This window comes from Haemorhous mexicanus, chromosome 3 (genome assembly GCF_027477595.1).
Source record: "Haemorhous mexicanus isolate bHaeMex1 chromosome 3, bHaeMex1.pri, whole genome shotgun sequence".
Lineage (NCBI taxonomy): Eukaryota > Metazoa > Chordata > Aves > Passeriformes > Fringillidae > Haemorhous > Haemorhous mexicanus.
In genome coordinates this window covers 44,393,517-44,417,254 of record NC_082343.1, presented here as the reverse complement: position 1 = coordinate 44,417,254, position 23,738 = coordinate 44,393,517, and the positions used below count along the sequence as shown (strand labels likewise).

The 23,738-nt window shown below is 45.5% G+C and overlaps 2 protein-coding genes across 2 annotated transcripts; one reads left to right on the top strand and one right to left on the bottom strand.

Annotated features, from left to right (window-relative positions):
• Positions 1 to 9,123: 9,123 nt before the first annotated feature.
• On the bottom strand, positions 9,124 to 14,479 carry SPRTN (SprT-like N-terminal domain). The gene is made up of 5 exons (XM_059841599.1): positions 14,082 to 14,479; positions 12,767 to 12,866; positions 11,892 to 12,020; positions 10,875 to 11,142; positions 9,124 to 10,588 (listed from the first exon to the last, which is right to left on the bottom strand). The coding sequence occupies exons 1-5, from the start codon at positions 14,354 to 14,356 to the stop codon at positions 9,864 to 9,866; spliced, it is 1,497 nt and encodes a 498-aa protein (XP_059697582.1). The 5' UTR covers positions 14,357 to 14,479; the 3' UTR covers positions 9,124 to 9,863.
• Positions 14,480 to 14,561: 82 nt separating this feature from the next.
• On the top strand, positions 14,562 to 19,607 carry EXOC8 (exocyst complex component 8). The gene is made up of 2 exons (XM_059841598.1): positions 14,562 to 16,197; positions 16,877 to 19,607. The coding sequence occupies exons 1-2, from the start codon at positions 14,674 to 14,676 to the stop codon at positions 17,483 to 17,485; spliced, it is 2,133 nt and encodes a 710-aa protein (XP_059697581.1). The 5' UTR covers positions 14,562 to 14,673; the 3' UTR covers positions 17,486 to 19,607.
• Positions 19,608 to 23,738: the final 4,131 nt, after the last annotated feature.

Sequence of the window (23,738 nt, the reverse complement as noted above, 5' to 3'; positions counted from 1 at the left end):
GTTTGGAGGGCATGGGGGTCAAAGTGTGGATCTCTGGGTCTCCCATTGTCAGCTTTTTTTTTTTTTCTTTTTTCACATGTAAAGCTTGAATGTAATTACTGCACATGTACTGAAGTCTGTTTGTACAGGAGCTGTTTTCACTCTGGAACATCTGCTGCATCAGAGTTGCTTGACACTGTCTGTTAGGGGTGGATAGCAGCTGACAGAAGCAGGTTTCAAGGTCCTCTCTCCTACCAGACAAAACCAGTTCCAGAGAATTTGCTCTGTTGACTTTTTCTACCACTTACTGAGTTTCATCAGGCTTTTCCTGATGGCTTTGAAGTTGCGTGAATATACAGAACATTTATCCCTTTCCTGAAATATGAAAAAAGATCTCCAAACTCATAGCTCCCAAATGAGTTGGCTCTAAAAGTGGAAGGGACAGATGAGATGTAACTTGCCAATCCACTGGGTATAGGTTCAAGTCTTTAGCAGGAGAGGAAGGGAATAATGAGTTGAATAGAAGTGGTGAAGTAGGATGTGAAGAGACTGGCACATGTGACCAAGGTACAACATGGTGGGTGGGTACGAGGAATATGGGACAGTCCAATTAAAAATATTCTATAGGTATCTGCTTTGGGAGGAACATGAAGTGTGAGGAAAAAGAATGCACAACATGTTTGTCTCAGAAAAGACAGTTGATGCATCCCATCCATCCTTTTCCTCATGCATGTGTGTTGCAAACAAGCATGTTTTTATCTCTGAATGTTCATTATGTTCATAACTTTACTTGAACTAGGAGATGGTTTCCTTGTCTGTATTCCAAAAGTAAGTTGTTGGACTTTCCCCTTATTAAAGATGTAGCTTGGGATTAAACTTCTAATGTAATAGTTGATGGGGTCTTCTGGAGAAGTTTTTGTAACTACCTTTGTAACATGGTGATAAATGCTGGAAGGGTTGGCTGGCTCGTTTAGCCCCTAAGCCCAGTACCGTCCTTTCCATATGGCTGAAAGTTGGCAGGGCATGCTTCACATCAGAGTGGGAGGGATGTAAACCACAGAGATGGGCTAACAACTTACCAGGATCACACACAGACAAGCTGTGATAAAAGGCAGAGGCTTCAGGGCAGTGTCTGAACTGAAACCCATTATTTCTTTAAAATACTGTTGGAGACGGGAAGTAAAATTTCATCTCTGAATATTCTGAATATCCAGTGCTCCTTGTGGGCTTGTCTGTGTCAGTGTGGTTTGCCAGCGTGGAACCAGTTCCTCTCCTGGGTTTGTTTCAAGGGCTGATGTGGTTCTGTTTTATTTTATTTAAAAGCAAAAAGATTAAGCCATCATAATTAAAGTGTAGAAATTTGAGTCCTACTCACAAATGGAAAGCCTAGTGCCTGAATATCATATTAGGTTTGAGTTGTATTTTGCTACCTAAAGAAAGCAAGGTTTAACCAAAAAAAGCAAAAAAGCAAAAATAAAAATTATCTGGAAGGCAAGTCAATTTAGTTGTAAATGTGTCTTGCTTATGTTACTGCATGTAAGCAAGCTTTATAAATATAGTTTAAAAGATTGCATTGTAGCAGAAGACATGGTGGCAGCTCTAAGGAACACAAGGAAACTAGAATTTTGGGTCTGGATTAATGACTGTTGGAATCCTGAGAATTTTTTTCATGCAGTAAGATAGGAGTGAATCAACCAACCACTACAGAAAACTAAATGCCACCACCCCTAGATCTGAAAAGTAAAATTTTGGTGAGTGCTGTGCCATGAGTTACTGGAGCCAAAAGATCCTTTGGAACTGTTTTTATAGGAGCGCTTGAGAACATCTGTGGACGTCAAAGAGAATATTTCCTCAGGGAAAATGTGATTGTGGACACCGCTAATGTTTGCCAGAGGGCCGTGGCTAATAACAATCTGTTTTCTGAGATTAGAGTCCAGTTGATGGTGTTGTTGATAGCAAAGAGCAAAGTTTGAGCTGTCACATTAGGCATATTTATTTTCCCTTCGCTTCCCCTTCCCCAGCCACAACATAATAGTGAGTAATGTGGTGCTGGACACGTGTTCTGCACAGTCATGTTTTAATGAACAAGCAGAAACTACAAAGTTAACTCTCTTCAATCCCAAATATTTCTTGTATCTAAAAGAGCTCCTGTAGGTAGCAATTTTGAAACTTCTTTGACTAGTTTTATTTTTTCCCACCTGCTCTTTAAGAACATTATAGCTGTTTGATTTGATTTTGGAGCTTTTTTAGCCCTTTATTTAAAATAGCACATTAGGAAATGACTGTATCTAGCTGCGAGTTGCTGTAGCTCTGCAACCGTGGAACATTATGCAATGAGATGAGGAGGGAGAGCACGTACTTCACGATAAGGCTTACACAAATCCAAGAGGGCAGGTGGGGAGCGGGGGGCCAGCTGTGGCCAGGCTGTGACTGGGACACCAGGAGTGGGATGCAGAAATGCTTCAGGCTCATGGGACTGAAGAGAGCAGGTGGGGTCCTGCTGTGTCACAGCCAGGACAAGGCCTCGTCCCAAAGCAGAAAAACATGTTCTTTGTGTCCCAGAGGTGACAGAGACACACTGCTCCCTTACAGAGGAAGGATGCTGTGTGACACAAAAGTCCACTGGAGCAGGGATGGAGGGGTGGTTACACCTCCAGACCTTACAGTAGGTTTGAAAATCTGCTCATTTCCTCATGTGAGAGCGCCTGGAGAGCAACTGCTCTGGTTCCAACCTGCCTTTGCCATGTCTGCTCCCACATGTGCCTGGGGGCCTCTCCAGCCCCTTGTTACCCCAGTGCTCTTGCATCCATCCAGGGCTCCCCGAGCACTGTCCCACGTGCTGTCAAATGAGCTGCAGGTCTTTCTCTCCCGCTGTGCCACTTGAGTGGGGGTTGGAGTAAATTGTAACAATCTTGGCTGAAGAAAACAGTTGGGGTGGGGGTTTTTTTGTGAGGTGACAGCTGGTGACGGCCTGGTGGCTGCCTTTCCAGGTGGTCAGGTGCTACACAAGCTCTGGCTGCGCAAAATGCCTTGAGAATAGCGGCTACCAAGCCATGGCTGGCAGCACAGGCTCTGGCTGGTGCTGCTCCTGCCCTGAGTGGGTGCTGCCTGACAAAAGCTCTGTGTGCTAAGCTGCTGTCTCTGGGAGGCCAACTAACCCTGAATTGTTCCTTGTCCTTCACAGAGGTGGTGAGGTTATACATGACAGAGCTGAACCATGGCAGTTCATGGGACGTACCCTTCACCTGGCACTGCATTTACAGTCCCTTGACCATGCAACAACCACCCAGCAACAGCTTCACACCAGGCTTGGGCAGTCTCTGCTGAAGAGAGGTAGAAAGAATGAGACTGAAAATTGTTGCAGGTTTCATGGGCAGGACATCTACTTGTCAGTCTCCTAAAAATGGTGTCACTTCAGCACACACCCATATCCACATGTGAAAACATGCTGAGGGTTGGGATCAACCCATCCTGTAACAACTCATAGCTGGGTGAGGATGCTTGCCCAACAGCAGAAGCCTCCCATCCCTCTCCTCTTCCTGAAGAAGTTAAGGCAGTGTTTCCCTCCATGTCTGCTGCAGGGTGTGCATGGACTGACTGCAGCCTCTGTGTGGTTCAGCGTGTGCACGGCGGGGGATGCGAGGCATTGCTTTAGGGTGGGAGTGCTGCAGAGTTGGTTTGGAGAAGGTAACATTTCTGGGTGCTGTACAGGGAAGGTGGCACTAAGGCAACAACTTTTCAATGTTTTCCTTCCAACTGAGGGCTCCCCATTCCTTCAGGGGATGCTTGTGTTTAATGCTTGTGTCTGTAACACCTGCAAACAGCTCCAAAGTCATGGCATTGCTTACCACTTGCGACCTGTGTCCGCTTCAGCAACATTGCATTTCATGGCCTAAGCCCAAATGTCAGCAGTGAGACTTCTTGGCAGAGTTGTCTTAACTCTGCCATATTGCCTGGGAAATGCTGCCTGATAGCTTGGATAGACTTAGGGTTTTGCAGTGCACAAAATACCTTCTACTTCTTCTCATGGGATGCTTTTCTGGCATTCTAAATCTCTTCTAGGTACATTCAAAGTTAATTAAGTCTGAGTTTTCATTCGTGCTGTCTGCAGGGCTGATAATCCTCCCCACCACAGCGTGACTTGGAGAGGATTCAGCAATTAGGCTTGGCAGGGCAGAGCTTCCTTGTACCTGTCCCTGTGTCATGGCACCTGCCCAGCTCCTGCTGAAGTCCCCCAGTCTCTGATGCACGTGACAGGAGACTTATCCCCCATGCCCACAGTCTGCATGGTGGCAGTGATGAGAGCTGCCCATGCCAAACCTTGCAGGGAGTGGAAGGAATGCCCAGCTGGAAATCAGCTGATGGTCAGAGATGGTGTGAGCACCTCTGGGATAGACCACGGCAAGGGCAAGCAGGTGGACCTTAATTGCCTTCAGCTGTAATTTCAATTTGACCTGAAGTACTCCTGGGGTTGTTAGGTGGAAACCTAGGGCTGTTTATGTGGGAAGGGGCGCCTGAAGGTGGTCTGGTCCAGCTCTCCTGCCCTTTAACAAGGTCACCCAAATCTAGCTGTCAAAGACATTGTCCAGTTGGGATTTAAGTATCTTCAAGGATGGACACTCCAAAACCTCTGCAGAAAATCTGATCCTATGTTCAGCCGCCCTTGCTGAAAGAAATTTTTTTCTCTTTTTAAAATTAAATTTCCCATATATGTACTGCTAAATGTAAATCAAAGGAACAACCCAAAGGATTCTTAGCAGCATAGCCTGGGGAACAGAGCAGATTTAAGAGTCCCTTACTTGCAGCTATCCATACTCCTGGTACAGGTGCCATCCTCTCTGAAGCTCCTGGGGTTTTGGCTTATCCTCAGGATGACTCTTCCCTTTGGATATGTTTCTGTTTGCCATCTGCCAGAAGAGCCCAGATCTGTGCCATGTCCTTCCAGAGCTGCAGTACCTGGAGCAGCCTGTGCCCAGCCCTGTGGCCCTGTGACACACCAGGGAGCTTTTCTTGCTGTTGGTGCTGCAGCCAGGCCCTGTCCCACCCTGCAGAGGCTGCACTGGCATCTGCAGGAGGGCACCTTCCAAGTGAGTCACTTGCACTCAGCTTTGTGCCTGCCTCCAAACACAACACCTTCCCAGCAAATCAAAAACTGCTTATGGATCAGTGGCAGCACACCCACCAAGGGGATCATTTGGGGAAGGAAGAAAATCATTACTGGGATGCTCCAGGAAAGAGACCAGTGGCAGTGGGAAGACAAATGTAGGGCAGCAAAGCAGTGGGGAGAAAGCGGGGTAAGAGCAGAGAGGCCCTTTGGCCATTCCTGCCATTGCAAATTGCTTACTGAAGCCACAAGAAGAATTAAAACCTTTAACTAAACCATATTTCTATAGCTCATATCTTGTAGCAGGCTGTCACTGATTTCTAGCTCACATCTCGCCCCAGACTTTTTATGCCACTCTGACAGCTCTCTGAATAGAAGGTACTTGCAGTAAACACAAAAACTGTGATCCAGAGACTGACATGAGTGAAAGAAAAATTAAGCAATGGTGAAGCCAAATACTTGACTCATTGGGTTTTGCCCCTTCAAAAATTCTTTGTTACACAGTTTAGGAAATATCATGTCCAAGACATACTAAGGCAAAAAAGCAGGTGAAATTATGTAAATGAAAGGTGATGGGTGGACCAGAGACAGGGTGAGCTATTGAGGCCAAGCTGCTGCACCTGCTTAGAAATTTAATCTAGTCTTAAAGCAGCCTGGCCTGGCAGAAGCTAAAAGGAAACAGGAATTAAGGCCATGGCCACATCCCATCTAAGCTTTCACACCTGTAGTGCACTACCCTTCCCTGGGCCTTTTACACCCCTCTGGCTCCCTGGCTTAGCCAAGGCACAGGAGTTCTGTGTTTTATAAACACCTCTGACTTCCTAAAACTCTGTCCTGCATCTCTTGCAGAGCTGTGTTGATGCCAAACGGGGACAGAAAATTAGCTTTGTCACTGCAATGGATGCAAGCAGTGCAGTATCTGTAACCCACAAAAAGGATGCCTTTGGGCTTACTCCTGAGCCCTGAAGTGGAAAAACGAGCTACTCTCTCATCTTCCCAGTCCTTCCTGCAGCAAAGTTAAAGAATCACTAACGGAATCTAGTTAGCAGTGAATTTACGTTTTGTTTCCCAGCTAGTCGCAGATATTTCCCCCACCACCAGCACTGTTCCTCCTCCTTTAGCTTGTTTGTGGTCCAGTCAGGGTTGCTGGTGGTCACGTTCAGCCTGGAGTGCAGGGTAGGCGAAGCACGAGCTGGAAATCCTGCACTCTCTGGTCTCTCCCCGCGCAGGTTGGAGAGGACGAAATTAGAATTTCTTACGTGCAAGGAGTGCCACCTAACGGCCTGGTGAAGGATCCCAAAGCTCCGCACAAAGCTCCTGGGGTCGTGACATTTTTTTTCCATACAGGAGTCTATGAAATCACACATACGTATTTTCACATACAGTGAAATGCAAGTCTCTTTCATGACCTGTGTGCCCACAAACCACACTTCAAGGGTAATTTTTATGCAGAGTCTTCACATTCCTATCTTTTAAAATAGTTTATTAAATCCCAAGGCTTCAAGACAGCTGTAGTAATGCGGATGCAAGTAAGAACTTGGGTATTTCAGTTTGGGTGTAAAACTGATGAATGCTGGCTATCAGTTAGGGAGCAGCTGCTGGAGACCAGCGGTTGCACTGCTGCCTTCACCACGCCAGGCAGCAATAAACATGGTCACAGGGAGATGTGGGCCAGGTGTAACCTCACAAGGTCGCCTGGTCCAACCTTTTAGTGGCCTTTCAATTTAAGGTGGCAAGATTCAACAAAAGGCACAGACATGGGGTTCTAGGATGACCAGACCCAGCAGTGCTGAGGCAAACTGCTGCGGTAGCAGCTTCTTAACATTCTCCAGCCAGAGCAGTCTGCATCCTCCCACCATCACCATGGATTGCTCCACCCACTTGAAAGAGATGTCCATCAGCCTTTTTCCTCAGAAACTTGTTGTTGATTCCTTCCTGCTGCTAAGCCTTCAGTACAGTGTATCTTGCTTTACTTGAAGAGATGCTGTGTGTATGGAAAATGCAGGAGAACTGAGGGGCTCCAGAAGAACACACGAGGAAGAAAACCCTCATAAGCCATTTAGTGTCCTGCTGCACCAAGGGAAGTTTGAGGTCTGAATAGCTGCTTTGCACCTCAGGAATTATTCAGTTCTTGTCCAGTTACGTCTAAGCCCCCTCTAGCCTTTAATTTTGTACTAGATTATTACCTGGTGACCTTCATTAATTACACTGGCCCAGAGGCAGGTAGCCAAGCCTGCTCCAAATGAGCAATATTTCTCTGGTTGTTCTCTTGGGAAATGTTCCTAGAACGGGGGCTCAGGTAACAGGTTCCTGGTTCCACACTCTGAGCAGCAGACCCTGCCCTGCCTGAGGGGCTTGCTTCCACCCAGATGCAAATAGCCTCCTCCTCAGCTTATGCACAGGCACTGGGGTTGAAGTGGCTGTGAGAATACACTTCTCCCAAATATGCCAGGTGAAAACAAATAGAGGAGACATGAATGCACACTATTGCTGTTAAAATATGCTCTAAACCAGACTATTTATTTTGCATATCTTCTTGCAAGATACTAATACATTTTAGGAGCCCTGAGAAAAATTCTTCCCACTGCTTCATCAGAATTCAAGTGTTATGAAAACTTCCTAGATAACATTTCCATAAAGTAAAAAATACTTGCTAATATGCGACCTTCAGGACTTCCTGCCTGATAACCAGTTCCAAGGCAACAGAAGAGCAGTCTCTTATGATAACAATGAAAGGGCCAAGTAACCCCCACTTAGGTAGTTTTAACCTCTGGAACTCCTCTCTGACTTATCCAGAGCAATCCCAGTAGGTCACCACAAAATGAGGTGGCTTTTTCCTTTAGTTTGCAGAACCTTCTAGTGACAAAATGCACACACACACTTGACCCTCCTTCACAGCTGCTTTGCCTTGGAAATCAAGTCTATTAACTTATTTCTCAAGTTTCCATTCAGGCAACTTATGGTGCATTTCAGTGAAGTGGGTTTGTTCAAGGCTCACTGACAGCATGTGTTGTTCCAGGCAGTATCTAAACTCACTCAAGGACAAAGACAACTGATAGAGAGGATGGAATTTCTCATCTTTGACCCAAATTGAGCAGTGTATTTAAAAAACATACTGGTAGTCATTGTTATCCTTGTGGGCAGGACACTGTATTCAAGCACAACATTTTACAGAAACAGCATTTGTAGTAACATACCCAAAATGAAGGTGCCCATGACCCACTAATAACAACCTGCAATAAATAGTAACTGCAAATCCTTCCTCTCTGCATAAAAGAGATGCTAGTCTTAGAATACTTCCTTGTAAAAACACATGACAGAGGTGCTATTTTTCCATAGCTAATCCAGAATTGCTCAATTGTTTGGACAATGACCTATTTTAAGACGTGTATATGAGGGACAGACTTGCCTACAACTTAAGCTCCCCCCTCTCTCAACGGGCTACACTATTCACTAAATTCTTCATTTGTTTTTTGTTTGTCATTCAAATGAACAATTCAGAAGTAAAAGAAGACATTAGGAAAAATCCCCACATTTAACAATATCCACAATCCTTCTCCTTTCCTCACGTCTGTAACAGTAGGAAAGTCAAATGAGGAAACTGCAGAGAGCAATTTTAATGGAAATACCTCTCAAAAATACTTCATGATGTAAGAGATGCTTTGTGGTGCAACTCTCTCCCTCATCTTAAAAACGTAAGATAATACAAATATTTCTTGGTAGTCCTGTCCTTGAAAATGTCAAGTATCACTGATAGACAGCTGCAGCTTTAAGAATGAAGTATGGAAAATTACCATGGCAAAGCAAGTTTTACTATCAGTATTCATAAAATTTTTCAGAGAAGTGCAACAATAGTGAAACCGTTTTAAAAACAGGATGGAGAAAGCAGCAGTTGATGCAATCTGTACTCACTAGCATCTCTTTTTACAGAGAAATTAAAGAAGGAAATATGTTAATAGAGAAAGGCTCTAATAAAAAAGAGTATTATATACAGGTGAACCCACTGGTAAGTGACACAAAATGGCCAGGCTTAGTGGAAATTTAAACTTCAGTAACAATTTATTCAGAGTATGCAACAACAACGTAATTTACATTAAACTTCTGTAGTGTCAATATTTTTTAAAATATGAAGCATTTAACATGAGTTAAGAGAGCAGCAGTAACACTGTAAACATGTACAGCCATTTAAAATTACAGTAACAAGATATAAAACTATTTTGTTTAAAACCTCTTTATATAAAACAATTTTTATGTTTAAGCAAACATCCAATCAGTTTTACTGATTGTAAGGAATCACACAGTTTAATGCTTAACCCATTAAATACCTTAGTGCACCAAGAGAACGTTTCAGGCAGCTCACATAGAAAACACACGTGCCTGGCACTCACAACTTCTCATGGCACAATGGCTTTAGTATTCAACTGACTGGCCTGCTAACCATGAACCTGGCTGGCTTCCAGAAGGAGCAAAATAAAGACTGGCAGGTAATGTCACTTTAATCCTAATTTGTCCTGTATAGCACTTGAAGGAAGTTTAACTGGAAAATCATGAAAGCTTTTATGACATGTCCAGGAACAGTCTTTACCAGTATTCCTAGCAGCATTCCACACAATTTTTACTTACTTACTACTGTGAGGATATGGAGGTCAGCTACATTTTAAATTCCATTTCAGAACAGGTACATGGAGTTTAACCACAGCTAAGCAAACCCTGAGCAAAAATTACCTTTCAAACAATGTTTCCAGCCCTGGTTTATCTTTCTAAGAAACTTTCTGCTGTTCTATGAAAGACAAGAATCAAGATGTTCATTTATTTCAGATTCCAAAACATCAGTCTCACAGACAGGACAACTGACTCTTCTCTCCTGCTGCACAGGATTGCTAGAACTTGCAGAGGACTCTGTAAATTCAGCTCCTGGTTTTGTAGTTGTAGGGAAAACAGTACCCCCCTTTTTGTTGAAATACTTTTCAAAGGCAGTTTTGTCTTCCTTTTTTGGCCATTGCTGCAGTGTATTAACACATTCTAAGCTTTTTTTCCCAGATGCACCCTGAGCTCTTGGGGTCTGCTCCAAACAAATTCGTTTTGGTGACCAGTTAGAAGATGGCATAGCCCTCTTGCCAACTGGTGAGCCTTGGCTTGATGTTCCTTCAGCAACACGAGCCGTCCTAGCAGGCAACCCCCAGTCGTTCTCGTCATCTTCTGTATCAGCAGCACAGAGTTTTGGAAACTCGTGCTTTAATGCAAAGTTGCTCTTCTCACTGGCACCACTGCTATGGAGCGGAAAGATGCTGCCATGGGGTAATTTTTCCACTTTTATCTCCTTTTTAGGGATTGGTGTTGTCCTTATGGCTGAATGATGCAGTGAGCTGTGTGCTTCACTGTTTGCAGTGGAGCTGCTGGCATTTGTGTTTTTCTCTGAAAGCACACCGTCTCCTCCTCCAAGCCGATATCCCATTCCACTAAAAGGAGTCAGGTCTTTGCAATTACCCTGCATTTGAGTCTTGCCTGCAAAATCAGATTAAAAATGAGTTAATAATTTTTTCATTAAAAAAAATCATGGGCTTATTATTTGAGGTGCTACACTGCTGCTTGAAAATAATGCATCAAACTAAACTTTTTGCAGACAATTCAGTTGAGGAGCAGCCTAGGAGTGCACAAACAAACAGGCCCTGTTCTTTGGCTATGTAACAGTAACATCTAAACCAAGCTTATATAGTGTTTGGTTCATATTCATTCAAGAAAATGTCTGGACAAAAATCAATTCAGAAAAGAAAAAAAAAATATAAAATACCTTTGTTAGCTGACTTGAAATGTGGAGATTTTGCTGTCTGAGTTTTCTGCTTGGACTTCTCTGAGAATTTGTCTGGCTCCTTCACTTTTGTGAATGTGCCCCCACAGGTCTTCTGATGTTCATCCCACCAGAAGTCATGTGCAGAGGGTGCTCTGTTCATTGAACGCTTCACATATCCAAAGTAAGGCGCTCTCTTCTGGCAGGGACCATTGCATCGCCACCAGTGCTGGCGGTACAAATTAATCTCATCATAAAAATTGTGATAGATCTACGTTAAGGAAAAAAACACAAAAAAACAGTCATTCAAGAAGTTACAAATTTTATATCACTAGCTCTATAATATTTTTTAATAATCTATTTCCATTCAATTCTTTCCACTACTGCTGTGATTTTTATACTAACACTTAAAAGAGCTGGACCTGAGTAAAATTTGATCAATATTTAGCTACCATTAAAACAAGGCTTTAAAAAAAAGACAGGATGTGTAGGAATATATCCTGGTTATCTTGGTGGAACTGCAATAAAATCACTTTGGAAATCTATCTACAATTTCACCTAGAATGTGAACTGTTTAGAATGCATTGCAAACAATACCAGTATTGTATTCTCCTTTTAGCTATTACCTTAATTGATCTTATTAGACACATTATTTTTAAATATTGACACAATATCATTACCCTTTATTGATGTAAATCTTGATTGCTCTTCACATGGAGCACTTCTATCCCTGCTACCATTTAAGCTCTTTCTAGTTTACCACAAAAAGCTTTAAGAAAAATTCTTACAGAGAACATACCTGAAAATTACATGACTAACAGCTCACCACATCTTCCTCAACCTATTCCCACCACCATCCCCAACAAATAACTATGGAACTAGCACGCACTTGGATGCAAATTTGTATTGGTACCAACTGTGGAGTGTCTAATAAGAACATTACTTATTCTGCACCAGTCAACTAAAACAGCAAACCAGGAAGAAAGCTCTGTTAAATCAGGTGAAGAGGATTATTCTTACTGTGACATTGGCTCCAGTCAGGAGATTAATGCGACGCATGTGCTTGCAGAACTCCGGTCCGTGAGACTCACGATCCTTGTAGTTATGAGTAACAAAGAGCAGGGCATGGATCATTTCGTGCAACAGTGTCTGCAATGATGCAACCATTAGATATTCACTGAAAAGCATTGCATTTTCAGTTTCACCATTAAGTTGCAAGTATTTTACTCATCTACATTGGTAGTGGTTACTGATCTTACCTTTGATTATTCACATACTCAGTCTGGGTCATAAAAACATAATTGATGTATCAAACCAAAATTACCCCTACTCCCACATCACTAAAACATGCTGCATAATATCACTCCAATAAGCAGCATTCCAAAAAGAAGAAATAATCTTCAAACTTTAATCACATCTTTAAAGACGTCATCCCCTACACACCCCCAAAAAAGAGCCACTTTTGAGCAAGCTGAAACTCTACAGCATTTCTGTTCTTAGGCAAATCGGAATGGTCAGCCAGCTCAAAGCAGCAGCTCTGGCAGAGGCCCGAGGAGCAGCAAAATATCATGTTAAGTCATATCCTTATTTTCTGCTGCTGACCCTTTAGAAGCTACAGTCCATGTTTGCTTTGAATATTAAAGGATAATTTAGGAGTTAAAAACTTGGAGTGTTTTTTTCTCTATATAAAGTCAATAAACTTCTACTTGGAGTTGCCCACTTAGAAACATAAAACTAAAGATTACCATGCTACTGCAACACAAGCCACACAAACGTAACAGTCCTATAACTTACAGCACAAAAGAATACCGCTATGAAATCTAAAATGTTTGTATGAAGTAGAGGGGTGGGCACAATACAATTTATGTGCAGGTTCATAAGCCATGTTCAAATACCTCCACAAGATCCTTCCTTGGCCGTAACTTTAGGAGCGGCTCACTGAGACGAATGGAACACAACCCACTTCTTTCGTGATATGAACAGATACCAGCAGAGCTGAAAGGAAAAGAAGAAAGAAAATATGAAAATCTATGTGTTTCTGTAGCACATGAAGAAAACTGAGAATTTAAGTTAAAATGCCATCCCCTGTAAACACATGCTAGGTCATTCAGAACATGGAATAAAATCACTTTGAGTAGTTACTTGAAAAACTCAGCATTGTTAAACAAAAAAAAAAAAAATCCACAAGTTCCTTAGAGAAGAAAAACCTCTTTTGAAGGCAGAAGAATGTTTCCTTCAGAACTTGTGATGGACTAAAATACACTGCACGGAGGCTGGAGAGTCACAGCAGCAAATGCTGACTTAATTGCTGGTTGTTTCAATTTCACTCCCCACCCTTCCTCAACTTTTGGCTCATACCGAATCTGCATATACTTCCACTTCTGTGGACTAACCCAGCAAGCACCACTTTTCTTGTCTGTGTTAGTCCTACTGAGTTAGTTAGTCCTCTATCAGTGCAATATCCAATTATTTCCAAATGCCTAAAGAACACTGCAGGCAGCAGAGGATAAGAGGCAGCGGGACTCCAGCCGCCACCAACTGCATCTGCTGCAGAACTGCAGACTGCACTTCAAAGATTCCCGGGTTTGTTTAACCTCAGATTTCTTCTATATTCCCCTTCCTAACCCATTCTACATTTTTCGAATATACTGTTATTGGTTTATATTTGCCTATCCGTCGTGCAGTAAAACTACCATAAAGACTGAGAACCAGAGCAGCAACACGAGTACGTCAGGTTTCCACACACACCATCTAAGACCAAGTAATTTCTTCCATTTTAACATCCCTCCGGCTTGCCTGCACCCCGGGGAAAGCCACTGATGGCTGCCAGGGACGACAGATGCAAGGTAAGGGAGACAACGACAGCGACCAACTCCCGTCCCGCCGTACGGTCTCTGCCAGAGATGTGGAACATCCAAGTGCCCGGGAAGAGAAGCCGAGGCACCAGCACGGCGCTAGCGGGGCACAGCGAGGAGCAGCACAGAGCGACAAGTGACAGCTCCTCCCCGACACTGGCAGCCACTCGCTGCGGCTCCATGGGTGCCGGCCCTTCCCGCCGCCCCGACACCGCGCACGCTGCCGGGGCAGGCGAGGCACGGCGGGCCGCTCCCAAACACAAGGATGGGCCTGCCCGCCGCCCGCCCGGCCGTGCGACCGCCCCCGGGACAGGGCAGCTCCGGGAGCTCGGCCCCACACCCCCCGGTGCCGCACCTGGTCATGCGGGGGCTCCAGGACACCGTGACAGCCTCCAGTTTGCCCCAGAAGAGCGTCTGGTTGAAGTGCACGAAGAGGCCGTGAACGTCGGGGCTGGGGTCCAGCAGCTCCCACGCCTCGTCCACCACCGACAGCGGGCGGAGGGACGAGAGGTACGGAGAGACATCAGGGCGCTTTGCTGCTGCTGCTACTGGTGCCGCTGCCGCCGCCTCGTCCTGCTCTTCCCATTCCCGCTGCAGCCTGAGCGCCAACAAGAAATCCTCGTCCTCCATCCCGAGCGCGGCTGCCGTCGGCCGGCACAGCCGCCACCGGAAACCGCAGCTGCCGCGGCGCACGCGCAGCACCGACCCGCGGGCTGCTGCCGCCGCGTCCTTCCGAGAGCGCACGCCGCCGGCGTCCCCTCCGCCCCTTCCTTTCCTTCCCTTCCTTCTCCTCCCCTTCCCTTCCTTCCCTTCCCTCCGCCCCCGCCTCATCGCGTCACCGCGGGCAGCCGTTCCTGCCGCCGAGCCGCGGGACGCAGGCGCGGCGCGGTGTCGCGTCCCCGGTAGCGGCAGGGCGGGTACCGGGCGGCGGCGGCTGCGGCGCGGACATGGCGCTGTCGCTGGGCGAGGGCGGCGGTGGGAGCCGGCTGCGGCGGCAGCTGGAGTCGGGCGGCTTCGCGGCGGGAGAGTACGTGAAGCAGCTGTCGCAGCAGTCGGACGGGGACCGGGACTTGCAGGAGCACCGGCAGCGCATCCAGGCGCTGAGCGAGGAGACGGCGCAGAGCCTGAAGCGCAATGTCTACCAAAACTACCGGCAGTTCATCGAGACGGCGCGGGAGATCAGCTACCTGGAGAGCGAGATGTACCAGCTCAGCCACATCCTCACCGAGCAGAAGGGCATCATGGAGGCCGTCACCCAGGCCCTGCTCCTCCAGGCCGACCGCGACGACCCCGCGCTGGGCGCCCGCCGCGCCGCCGCCGCCGACCCCTTCCTGCCGCTGTCGGCCAAGGATGCCGCGGCCAACGAGGAGGGGCGGCAGCGCACTCTCACCACCCTCCTGGAGAAGGTGGAGGGCTGCCGCGACCTCCTGCCCGAGAGCCCTGGCAAGTACCTGGTCTACAACGGCGACCTGGTGGAGTACGACGCCGACCACATGGCGCAGATCCAGCGGGTGCACGCCTTCCTCATGAACGACTGCCTGCTCGTGGCCACCGCCCTGCCCAACCGCCGCGGCGCCTACCGCTACGACGCCCTGTACCCCCTCGACGGGCTGGCCGTGGTCAACGTCAAGGACAACCCGCCTATGAAGGACATGTTCAAGCTGCTCATGTTCCCCGAGAGCCGCATCTTCCAGGCTGAGAACGCCAAGATCAAGAAGGAGTGGCTGGAGGTGCTGGAGGAGACCAAGCGCAACCGTGCCCTCAGCGAGAAGCGGCGGCTGGAGCAGGAGGCCCTACCCCGGCCCGCCCCGACGCCCCCCGAATCCACCAACCCCTTCGACGAGGATGAGGACGAGGAGGAGGAGGATGAGCGCTCCGCTGAGGAGGAGGTCGTTGACCTCTCGCTTGAGTGGATCCAGGAGCTGCCCGAGGACCTGGACGTCTGCATTGCTCAGCGGGACTTCGAGGGGGCGGTGGACCTCTTGGATAAACTGAACGAGTACCTGGCGGACAAGCCCGTGAGCCAGCCCGTGAAAGAGCTGCGGGCCAAGGTGGACGAGCGCGTCCGGCAGCTGACGGACGTGCTGGTGTTCGAGCTGTCCCCAGACCGCTCGCTGCGAGGAGGGCCGCGGGCCACCCGCCGAGCCGTGTCCCAGCTCATCCGCCTGGGCCAGTCCACCAAGGCCTGCGAGCTGTTCCTGAAGAACCGGGCAGCCGCCGTGCAGACGGCCATCCGGCAGCTGCGCATCGAGGGCGCCACGCTGCTCTACATCCACAAGCTCTGCCATGTCTTCTTCACCAGCCTCCTGGAGACGGCCAGGGAGTTTGAGACGGACTTCGCCGGCAACAACGGCTGCTACTCGGCCTTTGTAGTCTGGGCGCGCTCGTCCATGAGGATGTTTGTAGATGCCTTCAGTAAGCAAGTATTTGATAGCAAAGAGAGTTTGTCAACTGCGGCAGAGTGTGTCAAGGTAAGAGAGTCCAAAGAGGGGGGTGGTGGGGCACAGCAGCTGAAATAAAGGCTTGAAAGCTCTAAAGTCTCTTTTCTAACCCTCGTTTAGTTGTTGACTCTTGTGTGGGTCTACACATAGGTTTTCTGCGTTGAAAGATTAATATTTATATGAAGTTTGTTTGGCTTTTTTTCATTTTAACAGAGGAAAGCCTTAAGGTTATAATACATGTCAAAGAAAAACCCTGCCTTTATCAGGAATGCAAAATGTGTTGATTCTTAATTTGCCTTTAACTAGTAGGAGGTCCTAAAATTTACGTAAGCTACACCTGAATTATAAGTACTTCAGAACTTTTTCTTTGTTTTCCAAGGCTGTCCTTAGCTACATTTTCTTACTTTTTTTGCAAGACTAACTTTCTGAGGTTGTGCTTTCTTTCAGTTGCTAATTTGGGGGGGGGAGGGGGGAAAGCTTACGTGTGTGGGTTATATAGTGTAATTGTCCAGAGTATTTTTGGCAGCCAGGATGTATCTTTCAGTTACTAATTTCTCATTAACGAGATTCTTAAAGCACAAGAAATAAGTATGAGTAACCCTTCTCAGTTTTCTGAGATAAATTTGGTAAATGTGTAAAATGTAAAGGGAGCCTGCACAGTAATAACAACACAGTAATAACATAACATTGCTTTTCTTTGTTATCCCAGGTGGCTAAAGAGCACTGCAAGCAGCTGAGTGAGATTGGACTGGATCTCACCTTCATCATTCATGCCCTCCTGGTAAAGGATATCAAAGGTGCATTGCAGAGCTACAAGGATATCATCATCGAGGCCACCAAGCACCGCAACTCTGAGGAGATGTGGAGAAAGATGAACCTGATGACTCCGGAGGCGCTGGGGAAGCTCAGGGAGGAGATGAGGAGCTGTGGGGTGGGCAATTTTGACCAATACACAGGTGATGACTGCTGGGTCAACCTCAGTTACACTGTAGTAGCTTTCACTAAGCAGACTATGGCCTTCTTGGAGGAAGCATTAAAGCTTTACTTTCCAGAGCTCCATATGGTTCTCCTGGAGAGCCTCGTGGAAATCATCCTGGTGGCTGTCCAGCATGTCGACTACAGTTTACGGTGTGAACAGGACCCTGAGAAAAAAGCATTCATTAGGCAGAACGCCTCTTTCCTGTATGAAACTGTCCTTCCTGTTGTGGAAAAAAGGTTTGAGGAAGGAGTTGGAAAACCAGCCAAGCAGCTACAGGATCTGAGAAATGCCTCAAGATTGATGCGTGTAAATCCGGAAAGTACCACCTCTGTGGTGTGAAGTGAACCTAACTGTTCCCGGGAACAAGGTGGCAGCACTTACTGAACATGTTGTACATTGAGCAGATGAACTAAACAGGGGTTTTTTGAGTCCCTGAAAGATGCAGAACTCTTGTCTGCTGCATTCCAGAAGCTGAAGACTTTGAATCAATCCCTGCAAGCATGTAATGCTTTATTTGGTGAATGGGGTGCAGGGAAGTGAGAAGGTGTAGGTCACGTGTCCTTGGACAGCATATCCTGTATGAAGGGCTTGTGTAGTATTTGTGACTTGGGAAATAACTGTAATACACAAATTTTGGCCAATTGTTTGTGAAAGTCTTACATACATGTACAGCAGATGGCAGGAAAAGATCAATTCTCATCATGTCACTGTAGCAGTTCTTTTTTAAGGCAGTGTTCTGGTAGGAGGGGAAGTGCTGAAGCATTCCCAGGGTGTGGTATTCAGGAAGGCACATCCACCATCCAGATGTGACTCAGCACTTCAGATAAATGACATGGATTTGCACAATGTGATTTTTGTGGTAGCAGTGCAGACTTTTCTTTAACGTTGAGATTATCTTCATTCATTTCAGAGGCAGATTGAAATAAAAATGTTTTTAGTATAGGTTCTAGTGTTTGGGTGAAGGGGCTTTTTCTGTTAAATAAGCTGGCCTGTCAGCCCAAGTTATAAGTGTCTGAAAACAAACCTGCTGTCAGAACCATTTGTTCGCTTCAAGAGAAGTGAGAATAAATTGCTTCCCTTTCTCTTTGTGTTCCTCTTCCATGTTTTCTCATGGATCTAACTGGGGTCACATCCATTTAGTGAAGTGTGCACTGTTGCTTGAGGTGCTGTCACAAATGCATTACAGGCTGTTGTCTCCTGGTTGGAACCATAGTGAAGAGGCATAAATGCTCTTGAGACATGCTGGGCAGGGAGAGGGACTGAAGGGACTGTTTCATTTGGAAAAAATGGAATGCTAGTTTTGCTGTACAGAACCAACACCTGGTGAAGAGACTGAGGCTTTTTGTAAGAGATGTGAACTTTGAAATACACACTGTCTCCTGCAAGAACAAGCATCATTTCCTGTAATGCAGCAATAAGCAAGAAGAGCTATCTTCTTTGCATAAATCACAAGGATTTGTTTGGCAATTTTAGTGTTGATGGGGAAACTTTATACAAATGCTCTTATGTTTGGATTGAATGGTGTTGGCTGGTGTCTCATGCAGTGTATCTTTGAAAATAAAGTAAGCCAAGTCTTGTGTCAAGGCTGGCTTTGGGAAGCTGTCAGCTTCAACTTCTAAGCTGTACAAACTTCTTCTGTTTCTGTGCAAACTTTCTTAGTTGTGAGAAAATCATGTTACAGCTAAGGGACCTTGTAATCAGTCCCTCAAAAAGCATCCTTAACTGGAATAACTAAATATCCTATTCCTGTAGTGCTTTCAAATTAAAGGTCTAGCAGTTTGTATCATGGTCATGAATGCCTTGTGACTGCCTGAACAAACAAAAGGTATCACTAGTAAAACATTCTGCATAACTGTTATATTGAAGCTTCTTAATTTCTCCCTGTTTTCATAGTGCTAGTTCAATGCAGTTTCCACTTGAGTGGCTGGGTTTTGTTCTCTTGCTCTTTGGATGCCTTTTGAACTGTCAGATTTTGCAAAGCATTCTATTGTCTCTGCTCACTTGCTTTTCAATGTTTGGGCCTTTTGTTAGCAACTCACAAAAAAAAAAAAGTCATACAAAATGTTTTTAAAGGGTAACTTGTTGCTCCCAGCTTGCATTGATTGAAAACCAGTGAAATAGCTCTACTGTTATTTTAAGGGACAGGGACAGTGAGTTAGAACTTGTATAACATGTTCTGTCAAAGAGAGACTGAGTGTCCTACTGGTGTTATTTCAGTAGTGAACTATTTTTGATATCAGAACCTGGTGAAGTATAGCAAAGTAATACAATCTCTGTCATCTGTTTGAAGTGGGAAACCTAATCTGAGAAATACTTTCAAGTGAATTATAAATGAGAGCTCTCTGAGGTGATGGGTATTTTGGAGGAGAGGGAGAAGAGATGGCTTTTTTTCTTTCTGTGAATATGGATATATTTCTTTTTATTTAACAGCAGAAGAAAGAATAAATACAGATGAGCCTTATCTTGTGTGTGTGTGTGTGTGTTTGCAGGAGAAGGGTTAGATCTGGAACTCTAGACTGATTATTGTGATGCTTGGGGATTTAATGCAAGAAGCTGAATTGTCGTTTCCCAATTCCCAAGCATTAACATGAGGCTGAAAAGGAGGAGAGCCCTGTTCATGCTTCTGTTGTGAGATGGTGTAGCACAGCTTACCCTTAGCTGAGGATGAAATGTAGAATGTAATTTTGCCACATGCTCTGTTATGCCTCTGTCACTGAGCCCTTCATCAATCTATTTATGGCACACTGAGCCCACTGATTTTGTCTCTACTGCCATCCATGGAGCAGTGGGCATTAAAACCAACATTGATGTTGGTTTTAATGCATCAGGGACTTTTCATTTGAGTAATCAAACATCATGTTCCTGTGTCTGTCACAATTCAAACAGGTGTGGATTGTATAAACTGCTATAAGTGGCATTGATATTTTGTGACTTGTAACCCCAATTAAGTCATCATAAAAAAAAATACTAACATAAAGAAAATGGTGTGGAATTAAACTAAACACCCTTTTATATTAATTTGGTTAACAGAGAAAATCAGTGTATGCTGAGTCACAGTTTAAAACCTTTCAGTTTTGGAATGGCACTTCCCTTTTCCTGAGCTGTACACTTGTGGCGATAGTGTTGTTCAAGTTGGGATTTGCAGTAACTACTGAATGAACTACAGGTCTGCTAATCTGAGAAGGCATTAATACTGGGGTTTTTTTTGGGATAACTGCATATAAAATCTGGTTTCCTTTAGGTGCTGTGGCAAAATTGTGTAAAATGATTTTTTAAAATTCAGGTAAATTTATGTATTAGAATTTAATGCAATAACTTTTCTGATCAGTGAGAAACATGTAATTACACTTTTGGACCTACAGCACTAGTGGTGTGTTTGTTTTGATCGTCAGAAAAAGGATGTTTGGAGTTCAGGGAGGTCAGAGAGCTTCAGGTCAGTCCCTTGTGAGGGAGAGGTGAGCAGCAGCCAGCTGATGAAAGCCAAGTGATGTCACTTCAGTTACATTCTTACAAAGTCACTTCAGCGAGTTGAGGCTGGAAGAAAATGTTTCTGGACATAGAGAGGCTGTACTCTCGTCAGATGGGACTTTGTGTGTATGTGTGTGTATGCGTGATGGACCATCAACACAGAGGCAGTGTAATGCTAAAGGGTTTGTTATCTTCCAGACTTTGTTGTGTCTGGAGTCCATCCCTGCTTTCCTTGGGTGCTGAATGTGTAGCACAGCCTGTCCCCTCACTAGATGGAGCTTTGTGCACGCCTGCGAGCAGGCACAGGCATGGGAGCTGTGCTGCCCTGCAGTGTGGCTTGGCAGGTTTTGGGTAGCATGCTGGGGGAAGAAGATGCAGAAAATGATCCAGATGTTGTGTTCAGGTCTTTTTCATTCCTTGGTAGTGGCTGTGTTCTGCATTTTCTAATCTTTGTACTGTTAGTTTTTTAGGGTTTCCAGTTTTCCTGAGGTGTTTCTGTACTGCTGGCAGGTGTCCTCTAGAGTATCTCACCTTTCTGCTTTTCTTTAGGTAAGTACCAACATGTAACTTGTGTTCTGCCTGAAAAACGCTGCTACACTTCAAGCCCCTGCAGAGATGTAAAAAGTTGCTTGTCCCAGCTGCAGTTTTATGTCTCATGTAAAATGTTCAGATTAGTGACTTTTCAAAGTCAAGTTTGTGTGACCTCTGGTCATTTAACTTCAACATTGGACTGAAATTCCTGTGTAACTCCATGCTCAAAGAGCAGATTTGCACTCCAGCACAGTAACAGAGAAGGTCCCCACCACCTGTCGTTATAACTTACACACTCTTTGAATTTCCTTTGCTGCCACCTGTTTAAATTGAACTGGGTTACCTTTCACTTAAAATTATTAGTTGTTTTACAGACTCTTCAGTGTATTTTCTCTGATGAAAATCAAATCTGGCATGGGGCTTATCTGCCAAGCAGCTCTGTGATCATAGACATCTTTCTCACAGGTTCGGGAGTTGTGATATGCCTTCAATCCCTACAAAGTTGGAGGATAGTGGGGAGAGAAACACCTCAAACTGGGGAAAATAGATTTGCGTCATTTACCTCTTCAAGGGATGTTGACTGGAGTAATAGATTAGAATTTGCTTGAGCCACCTTGGACACAGAGTAGTTACCTCTTGTGTATTTAGGAAACTGCTTATACAGCTTCAGCAGCCTCAACATGCTCTGTAATACAGTTCTCAATTTCAGGGTTACAAACTGAACTAGATTATCTGCTACAGGTGTGCTCAGCTTGACACTGAGATAAAGTACTGGCAAGGGATATGGCCTGTGCTGTCCACTGAGCAGCAGTGCCTTTCCTGGGGCTTTACATGGCTGATCAGGGCAGTTTTCAGGCAATTTTAGATCAGCCATCTGAGGGAGGCCCTGTGGTATTTATTCTCTCTCCCTCCCCATGCAGTAGCCACATTCCTTTCGATGGGCAGAGCATCTCACTTCCCACCCTAGGGGGAGATACTGTGGGAGGATGGAGAGGAGCTGCTCCCCACATTTCTTGAAGCGAGGTGCAGTGGTGCAGGGCCACCAGCGGGGATCCCGCGGGAGCCGTGCACTGGGGAGCCTCCCCTCGGTGATGTGGGGAGCACGGGCACCCCCTGCCAGCAGACACAACTGCATTCCATCTGTTCTCACCAGCCACTGCAAGAGCAAAGCTGGTACAAAAGCTGAGAGATTGATCTCTTCGTGTCAAGGCAGGAGTTGGACCCTGAGGCATCATCTTCGATTGCCCAAAATATAATGTGGCACTCCAGCTGTTGGGAATCTTGTTCAGGTGTGCTAATAATATCTTGGCATGTGATTAGTGAATGCAATGCACCAGGGAGGTTGACCAGGAAGAAGAGTGGTTACTGTTAACTTCACTGCTGCTTTTGCCAAGGCAAAACCTTGGAGATGCTCAGATTGATGATGTTTTCAAGTTATTAATAAATTAAAAGCATATAGCTCTTCATCTAATTGCACCAAGACATACATTTCTTCCTCTGTCCTCCCTGAAACTGATCCTAACAAAATCAAGAGTCTCATGAAGGTAAGAGAGACTTTGTCAAATCCATTGTGATACAAGACATGTGAATCTAAACACTACAAACTTTGGGAAAATTAAGATCTGAACTTCAGACATTCTCCAAACTGACTGGGATGAGGGAAAACTTTGCCTCATACTCTTCCAGGCTTCTGGACTTTGAGTTCTCTGTGCTTTGAGTAATTCCTACTGTTAGTAAAAATCACAATTCACAGACAACAATCTGTGCCAGTCACACTAATGTGTTTTGCTTTGTTTTGTTTTGTTTTAATTGTAGCTTTATGGCACTGCTGCAGTCTGGGGATTCCTGTTATGTTAATTTTCCAAACCCAGTACTCACTATAGGAAGGAGCCCACTCCTAGTCTCAGCTCCTGCAGGATGGGATTGTCAGGAGAGTACTTGAAGCTCTGCAGAGAATTCTTCCTTCCTCAGGATTCAGTGAATTTTTCTCTCAAAGTGCTGATCTCTGATAAGCAGCTTCTGTTCTGCTTTATTTTCCCCTCACTATCAATTGGCAGGATTGTTTGTTTTCCCACTCCTCTCCAGCAGAGGTGCCAGACTCGCTTTGTGGAGGAAGGATGTCAAACTGAATGTTGAGTTACAGTCGGTACATCTGTCCTAGCACAATTCAGGCCTGTCTGCTCTTGCCATTGACAAAGTTGATGGGGAGGAGGGGGATTGGGAGGCTTTCAAAGAAAGATCTGTAATCTTTGTCTCTCTGACTTCCACCCAGCACGGTGCTTAAATACACACTGAAGATGCCCCCCTGAATTTGGGAAGCCCACTCCCATAGTCAGAGGCAATTAGATCCTAAAGTGCTTTTTAGGAGTGGAGGGTCAGTAAATTTCTTTTGAAATTTGCAAAAACAATTGGCAAAGAAGGGATGGAAGAGCAGCACCAGAGCAACAGCACCACATAAGCAAACAAAATGTGTGTTTCTGGGACATTTCAGCTCTAGTGTGACAAACGGTGATCCCAAACAAAGCCTGCCCCTTCTTAGGTGGGAGCAGTAGTCTCCATAAATCATCAGTGCTGCAACTTTCCAGGAGGCAGC